Source organism: Mus caroli, unplaced genomic scaffold, assembly GCF_978045245.1.
Source record: "Mus caroli unplaced genomic scaffold, Mus_caroli_1 scaffold_17, whole genome shotgun sequence".
In the NCBI taxonomy this organism is placed as follows: Eukaryota; Metazoa; Chordata; class Mammalia; order Rodentia; family Muridae; genus Mus; species Mus caroli.
The window spans coordinates 78,414,430-78,426,518 of NW_028227272.1; the positions used below are offsets into that span (position 1 = coordinate 78,414,430).

General features: G+C 34.6%; 1 protein-coding gene across 2 annotated transcripts in view; it reads left to right on the forward strand.

Moving 5' to 3' along the window:
* The window catches only part of Ncam2 (neural cell adhesion molecule 2), a 431,584-nt gene that overhangs the window by 237,789 nt on the left and 181,706 nt on the right, over positions 1-12,089 (forward strand). For both annotated transcript variants that reach the window (XM_021184925.2, XM_021184926.3), the window contains exons 4-5: positions 1,522-1,665; positions 6,076-6,213. In XM_021184925.2, coding sequence (XP_021040584.1) covers positions 1,522-1,665; positions 6,076-6,213 — 282 coding nt within the window. The remainder of the gene's footprint in view (positions 1-1,521; positions 1,666-6,075; positions 6,214-12,089) is intronic.

Genomic DNA, 12,089 nt, shown 5'->3' on the forward strand with positions numbered 1-12,089 from the left:
TCTGCATGAGGGGGTACTAGAAGGACTGTGTACAGTGATTACAGGATGAAAGTGAACATAAATATATATGTATATATATTTAATTAAAATATTAAAATTTTTTGAATCAGTTCTGATTCATTAAGCCAAGGCACTTGTTGATATATGAACCATATTGTTCTAAGTCTTATACTATGAACAATATTAATTTATACTTGTTATATATACATGTAATGTAAATTCATGGAAAATAAATAGAGGAGGCAGTTTCAAGAATTCAGAGTTGAAGTGAGAAGTTAAATTATAGGACAGCAAATGTCACAATCAAGAATGTCTTAATTTCCATCATATATGCTTATTGTGCATGGCACTGTTATACAAAGGCCCTTGGACACAAGTACACAATTAGACCAGACACATCTCTACCATACTCATAACTCCTGAATCATTCAGTTTCCACGCACTCTTCCAGTAGCCCCTCTGCTCTGCTTTGTGATTTCTCTTCAATTGTAATATCACATGATTTTATTTGTGACAAAATACTGTAAGCAATGATGTAAAAGCAAAGAAAATCTTGGGATCCACTTTTTTTTTTCCAGCAACCATCTGTGCTAAAAGTAAAATATTTGTCACCCAATGCTCTGGCTATGTTTCAGATACCAGCTGTTCCCCAAGTATTGATGATGGAATGCTTGCTTAGTCCTCAGTTTGAAGTGTATATGGGGTTGAAGATTTAAAGACTGAGAACTCTGTTGTCAGACAAACTGTGAAATTTCTAGATTCCTGTCTTCCTGTTTTGACACTCAGCCTTGAACTCTTCTCTATACTTGGACTGCATTGAAAAGAATGGGTGCTCAAAAACAAACTGTTGGGACAGCTTAGTGTTGAGCTTTGAGCTTCTAAGACAGTATATTAAATAAATGTCTTTACTTGTTTTTTTTGTTTTTTTTTTTTTAAGAATGCTTAAGAGAATACAGGCAAAACCTTGTTCTTGGTGTCCACTGGCAATAAAATAAGAACCCAGAAATCACTCTTTTTTTAATATTTTTTATTACGTATTTTCCTCAATTACATTTCCAATGCTATCCCAAAAGTCCCCCCATATCCTCCCCCCACTCCCCTAACCACCCATTCCCACTTTTTGGCCCTGGCGTTCCCCTGTACTGGGGCATTTAAAGTTTGCGTGTCCAATGGGCCTCTTTTTCCAGTGATGGCCGTCTAGGCCATCTTTTGATACATATGTAGCTAGAGTCAAGAGCTCCAGGGTACTGGTTAGTTCATAATGTTGTTGCACCTACAGGATTGCAGATCTCTTTAGCTCCTTGGATACTTTCTCTAGCTCCTCCATTGGGGGCCCTGTGATCCATCCAATAGCTGACTGTGAGCATCCACTTATGTGTTTGCTAGGCCCCGGCCTAGGGCCTAGTCTCTATAAGGTTCTTAAATGTCTAGATCCTCACTACACTAGCAGTCGTAGATGACAGTGTGTTGAGTTAAGTAAGTGATGAATCTTTTACCAGTGGTTTTATTTTCCTGACACAGAAAAACTCACCTTCAGAGAAGTGGTGTCCCCTCAAGAGTTCAAGCAAGGGGAGGATGCAGAAGTGGTTTGCAGAGTGAGCAGTTCCCCGGCCCCTGCGGTCAGCTGGTTGTACCACAACGAGGAAGTCACCACCATCCCCGACAGTTAGTATTTTGGTAACTCTCTAAGTTATATGTTCTAAAACTACTTCTAGTTTTCATAGTTTTACAGCTATGTAGGTTCTGTATTGTAGTAAAAGAAATAAACTGTCCTACAGGCCGGTGTGCCTAGCGCTCAGAAAGACGATCCAGGAAGATTTTGATTTTTAAGACAATCTGGGCACAAATATGCAATCAACAACACAAGATGATACAAATTTCACTTCAAGATTTAAACAATTCTAAAGCCTATAACTTGGGTGCAGGTTTGCTGAACTCTAGTTTTTGGGTCAAATCCTGTTCTGTTGTTGGTTTTAATAAGCTAGCAAGTGAAAGTCACCAGGCTTGCCATGAGATCATGTGCCTGTAATTTCAACACCTGGAGGATAGATGCAGAATAATCAAGACTTGAATGTCACCAGAGTGTCCTAATACTTCTAAAGCAAACCTGGAAAACATGGCTACATCTAAACAAGCAAAACCACAACAAAATGAAATTTAAAACAAACAAACAAAAGAGACAAAACAAAAAGAATTGCCATAACAAACAAGCAAGCAAAAACAGTCATTTTCTAAAGCTAAGTGTTGTGTGTGGCCCACTTGGCAGCAAAGTTTATAAGTGATCTAGTACAGAAAGACAAAAAACACAGTGTAGGTACTACCACAGGGAAATGTGTACTTGACTTCAGTTTCCATCAGAACGTATGCCAGTGCTAAACAATACAAAGCAAGTGCAGTAGGGAACATTGGAACATTCAGATTCTACTGGTTAAAATTCCAGTACCATGCCATGAGAACATTATATACAAGTAGACTAAAACAGCACTATGAAATCAGCCTTATATTCTACAGATGTTCTCTCAAAGATAGCAGTTCTAAATATTATGGAAAGATGAGTATGGATAATAGACAAGAGAATGTATTTGTTTAAGATGTCATCATGATTTTGATTCAGACTGAAGTATAAAATTCAGAATATGGGGTTTGAAGCTGAAAGCATAATTTGCTTACATTACACAGCTCTACCATTGTGCATAGGGACATTTTCAATTTGGTATATTTTCAATGTGTCTGCCTTACATACAGGTACAAAATTATTGAATCTTTTAAAGTGTTTTCCATGTTATATGATTCTACTACGTGTTTTGAAGAGATGGAGTTTCCACAACACAAAGGATAAAAAGTAGAATGTCTATTTTTTAAGTATATAGAGAGAATGATTCATAATTATGTTTCATAGTCATTTTTTTTATTTTAAGATAATTTTCCAAGCATAATACTCAGTATTTGTCAGATAATGATAAGCCCTCATTTCAATATTCTAATTCCATAAAATATAGGATTTAATCACATGTGTATTAGTGTGAGAAAATCCTTCAAGCTTTACACAGATTATCTGAGGAGCTAACAAGAAGTGTTTCCAGCATTGCTTCTCTCGGTCTGAAAGGACCAGAAGTCTCTTTAAAAAATTATTGACATTGTGTACACACATTCATATTATCCATATTGGAGTACACATTCACATACATGGTTTTTATCTTAATCACGAGTACAATTAAAAGGGGTAATGCTTTTAATATGTGACTTCAGATGAAGCCTTGGAACCCAGGCTGTGAGAAGTGCAGTGGTGGTGAAAAGTTGACTTCGCCGTGGTGTGGCTGGTCTTGTTTCCCAGAATCCCACTCTGCAATATGCAAATCTGGAAGTCCCTTTCAGTTCAATTTCCACCTTTGGTCCTGAAATGCTCAAGTGCTTTTCCAGCTCCTGTACTCTTCAGTGAAATAGTCTGTCAATAAACAATGGATCGATGCACCCATTTCAAGCGGTTTCCATAGCTTATGAATAACACACCAGGCATATGTAAATGTTAGATACATAAATGAATGAAGTTTGTTGCTAGATGCGTGGTAACTATTTGTCTTATGTATCTTATTAATGTTATACATTTTATTATACTTTTAAGATGCAAACAAGTTTAACCAAAATTATATGTTCTCAACTTATGTCTATTAAAAAAATTTTTAAAGATATAGCTAGAGCTGAAATTGAAACATAATACTGAATTGTATACAATGCAATGAGAATAAGTAATTAATGAAATTGTACAGCTCAAACTTTTCTAACTTACGAACATTAGAAGCAGATTCTAAATATTTACTTTTTTAAAAATTGCATATTTAATAGTTTTAAAGGTAGATTTTTTTTTATACTGCAGCTAGTATGTTCTTGTAGTTTAAGAAAATTGAATACACAACTGAAAAACTGTGTACATATATAAAATTATGTAGATGATCTGGGAGTTTTGTTTGCTAATGTGACACTGTTTACAGCATTGACAATCAATGTCCGATAAGGAAAGCCATAGTATGTGTCTCACTGGCCAGAGATGGCCCCACCCACAAGGGGCCTTTCCCCCTTGATCACTAATTGAGAAAATGCCTTACAGCTGGATCTCATGGAGGCATTTTCTCAACTGAAGCTCCTTTCTCTGTGATAACTCCAGAAGCTCTGAGTCATCCAGGAAGTGTAGTTACTTATAATGTATATATTCTACAGATCCTTCTTCCTGCAGTCCAGGTTCTCCGATGGTAAAGAGAATTCATCTTTCATTTTTTACTTACCTGGGGAAGCACCTGTATGAATGTTTTGGCACTTAGGCTACAACAAAAGAAGAAATAAGCACAGTGGAAAAATTTATATGTTGCAGGATGAAAGTAATGTTTTTGTATTCATAATTTGTGTTCTTTTTTATGAAGCAACTTCTTAATTTATTCATTTCCATCCCAAACAAATAGCTTGTTTTATTAGATTTCTGCTCAAAGAATAGTATTTCTGCTATTGAAATACTGTAAATATCTTTCTATCTCATTTTTAAAAAGTTATAGCAAACTAAAACCTGCATTTGAGTATGTGTGGATAATTAGTTTTCTTTTCATTTTGTAATATAGCACCATCTAGTTTTTAATCACATATTTAATTCAGAACTCCAGGTGACAAGTTTCTCTTCTCCCCCCCCACAAATATCTGCTGTGATTCCTATGTATCTCTGTTAAACCAGAAGATAGAAAAAAAAGTCAAATCTGGACCAGACAAAAAAGTAGCATCTAGACAATAAAAGTTGTAGAAACTTAGTACTCTGTAATAGTGAACATTCTGTTTGATGCATATGTTCAAAATTAATAAATGCTGCATCTATTTTAGTAAATAAAATATCCTAAATAGAATAACTAGTCAAAAGTTGACATTTTTGTCATATAAAGGGCTTGATAGTGAATAAATGAATAAGGCAATTTAGATATTGACTGAGCAAGATGAAATTCTAATGCAAACATGTAACATAATATCTATAGTTCTTAAAAGAGTAGAAACAAAGATATATATATATATATATATATATATATATATATTCCTAAGCAAGAGAAACAAAGTTTATATATATATAGTTTTAAAAAAACCAAAAAGAAACCTTTGACACTATAAAGTTTCTTTGATAATGCTATTGAAAGAGATGTTGCTTAGGTATCTCAGATAATTATACACATCACTTCATAACACTTTGAATCCCATTCAGTGATTAAATGTACTTGTTGCTCTTGTAGAACACTTGGGTTCTATTCCCAACGCCAACATGATGGCTCAAAACCATCTGTCAACCCATTTTCAAAGTCCCAAACTGGCATGAACCTGATGCTCATACATGGAGGCAGATAATATTTATACAAATAAAGTAAAATAATTTTAAAACCCACAATATCACTTTTAGCAGTCAATTAGAATGAAATGATATCTGCCTTTCAGCCTATCTTTGTGCACATAAGCAGGCAACAATGAATCTCGAAATAAAAATTAATGTTCATATCTAATTATTCCTAAAGATTGATTTGTAATTTGCAGAAAGAATTGCTTAAATAAATTGAAAGCATAACCGTTTTTATATCCTTTATGTGTCTTGAACATTAGTGGGTCATTTGGCTGCCTTCTCGGGTTATGAAAAAAAATTGGCAGTTTAATTATTCTTGGGGAAGGATGTTCAATATATTTTCTAACTATTTTCCATAGCCAAATGGCTGCATTTAAAATTTGTCTGGTCAGCAACATCTAAAGTCGTTGTACTGTTCTTTTGTGCGTCATTTTTGCCTTCAGAGCACCAAGGAGAAAATAATAGTCTAACCATTTTCTGTGAATATAAAGTCCTGAATGTATTTGGGGGGGGCTGGGGGGAGATATAACAAGGCCAAGGTAGAGTGAAAAACCTGAAGTTGTGAAATTGCATTTTACTTTCAAATTTGAATTTTTGGTAGATGGAAAGTTGGATAGTGTGAGAAAAGTGCTGTATTTTAATTCTTAGAAATTCAGAGCTCTCTAGACTCAGCCTCAATTCCTGATGTCATTTTCTCTTCTTTGCTTATTTTTCAGATCGGTTTGCAGTGCTTGCAAACAATAATCTGCAGATCCTCAATATTAATAAAAGTGATGAAGGTATATACAGATGTGAAGGAAGAGTGGAGGCGAGGGGAGAGATTGACTTCCGGGATATCATTGTTATTGTTAACGGTAAGCCATAAATGATTTGTGTGCAATCTGCTGTTTATTTTAGCAATATTTATTCAAAGGGAAACCGTGAAGTCAACAATGAATATTTTGTAATAAATGCCATCCATCTATGCCTATAACAATGTGTTGTGGCAAGACAGCCACTAGACAAAAATTGCCTCATTTTCATCTACAGACATAATACTGTCCAAAGAAAGGACATAATTACAGGTTAGGACAGCTTGATTCTGCCAAGACAGATTACGCTAGTCCATAATATCCTGTTTCTCTAACATCTGTCAGATGTCCATGGGCTAGAAGGCTGAAAACCAATGCTCTAACATATTGAAGTAAGGGACTGTCTAGGTGATCAACCGTGTCTATCATTTGACTAAGTTTTGGAAGCTGTGATAGGCTTCCTATATATTTTCAGTTAGTATCAGTCGTTCTTGGATTTCTGATGGAGTTACAGTCTCCTAGCCAATCCAGGCTATTTACTTTGAGAGGAACAGATTTGTGAGGATGGTTTTCAGAAAACATAAAATCTAAAACCAGGACATAGCCAGGTACAGAACTATAGTCTTTTCTTTTCTTTTTTACAGGTACTGATATAATCGTTTTTTCAATATTTTATTAGATATTTTCTTCCTTTACATTTCAAATGCTACCCCCAAAGTCCCCTATACCCTCCCTCCGCCCTGCTCCTCTACCCACCCACTCCCACTTCTTGGCCCTGGAGTTCCCCTGTACTGGGGCATATAAAGTTTGCAAGACCAAGGGGCCTCTCTTCCCAATGATGGCCGACTAGGCCATCTTCTGCTACATATGCAGCTAGAGACACAAGCTCTGGGGGTATTGGTCAGTTCATATTGTTGTTCCACCTATAGGGTATCAGGCCCCTTCAGCTCTTTGGATACTTTCTCTAGCTCCTCCATTGGGGTCCCTGTGTTCTATCCAATAGATGACTGTGAGCATCTACTTCTGTATTTACCAGGCATTGGCATAGCCTCACATGAGACAGCTATATCAGGGTCCTTTCAGCAAACTCTTGCTGGCATGTGCAATAGTGTCTCCTAATTAGCCACCAAACGCAGAACTATAGTCTTTTAAGTTAGGATAGAGAGCAGTGTTTAGTTTTATTGGCAAAAATGCTGGACTGGGTTCTAGGCTTATCTTATACCATATAATTTACAAAATGGTAATAGTTGTGTTCAATTTATAGCTTGAGAGAAAGTCTTTTCTTAATTATAAAAAAAGGGTGAAATGTTGCAGGATTTTCCCTGTCCAATCACATTCGTGCAGTGGCAGGCCTGTGATTGTCCACAGGAAAAGGGAGGCTAAGCTATGAGCTGGGGAGAAAGATAGAGAGGTACCAGGAGGAGAAGGAGGAGGAGAAGCCAACATGGAACAGACAGACAGGAAAAAGATCTTGATTTCGCATGGTTTTTAACAGCCACAAGTAGCTAAGATTTTCACAAGGTTAGAATAATTGGGGTAAAGCTTTTATCACTATCAATTGGCTCTGAAATTATTTTATTGACATCTTATAAATTGTGACTTTATTGTTATAAATCAGATTAGATAAAAAAGTTAAAATAAAATAAAACTCTAACTCTCAGGCTAATAATCTTAAATTTTTGGTGGATTTGTGCCCAGCCAGCAAGTTGGTTCACCACCTGTCCCTTCTTCTCCTCCTGCAACATCTCTCTCTCTTTCCAGCTCCTAGCTCTGCCTCCCTCTTCCTGTCCAATCACAGGCCTGCCACTGCCCTAATGTGATTGGACAGGGAAAATCCTGTAACAACAATGTACCAAATTTTCTTATGGCATTTGTTACATGGCATGAAAGCATAGTTTTCAGCATGTTAATTACCTTTTGTTAGGTGTGTCTCTGAAAGAATGCAAACTGGAGCATAATGGCATCTTAGATTAGATTGAGACTAAAAATTCTATGATTCATCACTTGATCTTTCATGATTTGCATTTTGTAATTTAATAACTGAGTAATAGTTTTCCTTTCTACTGATCACAAATAACAAAGTTTATGAAATAACAGTATCTCATTCAAATTGCTTCTCATACCATACAAACTGCCTTGTTATTATTATCTAAGAGATATCCATACTATTTCCTTAATATTTCTCAATTATACTTCATTTTCCACCATCAAGATTTTCATGCTTAAAATGTGCTTTTAATAGTTTTCTCCTTCCACTGAGAAATCTCCACTCATAAATTGGTTCTACCTCTGTCTCCTCCAAAGGTTTCAGTGTTAATATCTATCCAGAGTTTGGTATACCACTCAGGAAAAAAATGAAGCAAGAATACTTGCTTCTAATATGGAAAATGTGTCACGAAGAGCCTCCATCCTAATATTTATGCCAATAGAAAGAAAGAAACAGCAAAACCAAAAACATAATGCAAAGCTTATTAGTAACAAGATTTTAATGGCATTTGACATTCAATGCAGATAAATTATTTCAATACAACAAAATAGATTCAATGCTTGATATTTCAGTTTGCATATAAATATGAGATTATCTTTTATTATATACAGAAAAATACTTATTTTACATAAAGTGGCTATCTAAAACAATTTTTCTGTGTGTGAATGAGAATGCATTTATATACAATGTTTAAAACATATGAACATATGGGTGACTAATTTTTTTGTTCACTGATCCACTTGTTCTTGAGGATTTAAGAAAACTTGCATAACAATAATTCATCAAGTCCTTGAAAACCCTTTCTGAGCACAGACATAGCACCATAAGTTAATACATATAAAATTCTTTAAAATTCACAGTTTACATGCAGCAATACAGGCTTAATACATGTTACTGCAGAACTATGTATATGTATATACATATATTATTAACTAAAACATTTAGTTAATTACATTAGTAAAAAGTATATGTAATATGTTGTGCATAATATTAATCTTTTATTGTTCATGATCATATAATTTTATTTATTATACAACTTTATTATTGTGCATTTTAGTTTACTCTGGTACTATCATCTGTTCTGATACTATAAATATTCACTCTGATGGAAGGATTACTGGTATATGTTAATATATATGAATTAATAACATTAATTTAAAACTTCAAATTTATCACATGAATTCCTCACTAACATAAAATTTTAAGTTCTGTTTTTTTATTTTTACTCCTTTAAGAGTCTACAAGAAAGTAAATATAGGGAAATATTATTTCTAGCCATGAAAACAGTCATGCAGATGAGACTTTTCCATCTCTGTCTGAATGATCACACAAACATCAGTTCCACATCTCTTTCCTATACAGACTCAGCTAAAAACGCTGATGATGTTCTCAGCATGAACAATGCTAACTAACATGTTTTCCATTTACGGTCACAATGTCTTATGCTTTAAAGTAACTGGAAACTCTTTTCTGCTATATAACTGTTTACAAATTCCAGTATCGATTGCTTCTGCATATGGGTGGTGCATTTTCTCTTACATGTTCTTTGACTTATCCGGGAAATACATTTTATCCAGTCTTATGGATTCTTCTGTTTGTGTGTTTAGATCTTGAGAAAGTAAAAAAAAAAAAATTGCAGTAAGCATGTCTTTTTTTCAGTTTTCTGACTGTGCCTGACCTCTCAAAGATTTTTAATTGGAAAATTTAAGATTTCAAAAGAATTTTAAAAATTAAAGTGTAACGCTTTTCACTATCTTCACTTTCTTAAATTTCAGATTCAACTTTTGTTCTATGATTATTTTCCAATTAATATTCTAGTATTAAAAATGCATATTTATTATATATTACATAATTTTATTTTTATATATAAATTTATATATTATACTACTCTTTTACAGTTAATTATAAATAATGTACCCCATATTATTTAAGCTCTTACTTTGTTCTACTTTTATATGTCTTGAATGACACAAGTATATAAATAATCAACCTGTGGACCGTATTGGAGAAATGAATATGAACTCATAGCTTATATACAGGTGCAGAGACATAATACTTATTTTAACAGGCTATTTCTGAAAACTGAAATTTGTAGCTTGTTTTTCAAGCAAAGTCATGTTTGTCAAGTCAAGGTTTAAAGATTCCCAAATAGTTTTAATCTTGGCAAACATTCTAGTTTATACACAACATCAATGTAGTAGCTGGGAAAAGAATGATTCCTTGCTATTTAGAAGAAATTTAGTAATGAAACTTGAAATTCATTAGAAATGGGAGAAAACAATCAGGCTGTAGACAAGTGTAAATTGTAAAGAAACTGTAAAAACCCGCCATGGATATTAGCATAACAGAGCAATTGTGACTGGAATACACTATTTTCAAAATAAGGAGATAATGGCAGTGTTGGATAGCTTGAGTATGCCATTAAAAACTTACTGTCTTCTATGTAATAATTAGTTATTCCTTTGAAAAAAAGGTATTGCAGAGGGGTAGAAAGATCTCAGTAGGAAAGAGGGAGGGAGTTGAAGTAAGTAATTGGAAAGTAAGCCTTATATTAACAAAGATATGTAACACTTGGCAACAATAAAGGGTCATTTCTAGTTACCTAGAACCGAATTCTTAGTTTCCAGTTTAGCAGAAGCTAACAGAGTCTAATAAGGTGTGAATTTAAATATTTCTGCTCGATTTGACAATTATATACTTACAAGACACATTAAATAGAATACTATTATTTAAGTAGCTTAGACTGTAGCATAATTTAAGTAGCATAAATGTGCATGTATATTCATTGAAGGGCAGATATAGTGACTCTATTCCTTTTATGATCACACAATGCTTAACTCTTGAATATCCTGCAAAATCATTCAGAAGTGCATCAGAAAATCAAGAAGAAGGAAGATCAACATGTGGATATTTCATTCCTCCTTAGAATAGGGAACAAAATACCCATGGAAGGAGTTACAGAGACAAAGTTTGGAGCTAAGATGGAAGGATGGACCATTCAGAGACTACCACACACAGGGATCCATCCCATAATCAGCCACCAAACCCAGACACTATTTCATATGCCAGCAAGATTTTGTTGAAGGACCCTAATAGAGCTGTCTCATGTGAGGCTATGCTAGTACCTGGCAAATACAGAAGTGGATGCTCACAGTCATCTATAGGATGGAACACAGAGCCCCCAGTGGAGGAGCTAGAGAAAGTACCCAAGGAGCTAAAGGGGTCTGCAACCCTATAGGTGGAACAACAATATGAACTAACCAGTACCCCCAGAGCTCATGTCTCTAGCTGCATATATACCAAGTAGGCCATCATTGGAAAGAGAGGCCCTTGGTCTTGCAAACTATATGCCCCCAGTACAGGGAAACACCAGGGCCAAGAAGTGGGAGTGGGTGGGTAGGGGAGCAGGGCAGGGGGAGGGTATAGGGAACTTTCGGGATAGCATTTGAAATGTAAATAAAGAAAATATCTAATAATAAAAAAGAAATGTATTAAATGTGTAAAAAGATTTTTTGTAAAGTGTTTAAGATTTAAGGCTAGATAATTATGTTTGCATATACACAAATCATGGTTGTACTCACCAAAATAAAGCCAATGCTATTTCCTGTGCTTTAATCAAAATAATTCTATCCTGTCTGATTTCTAACTTTCTATCACTACTTAGAAAATATTCTTTGATATAAAGAAATGGGAAGGTGTAAATTTAAAATGTAAAAGTCAGTACAAGGTTATTCATGTAAAAATGGTGTCCCTTATTTTCTAAACCTCTTGTAAATTCACAAAAATGACCCACTAACCACAGATTCAAATCTAGGGTAATGGAGATAGTAACAATTGAGGTTGAATGAAAATGATCAAGAAATAGAACTTTAAGGCAATTTTATGTTACTCTTCTTTCAAATGCCACAATCAACAGTAGATGATAATGGCTGGATGTATTTGTGAAAGTGAG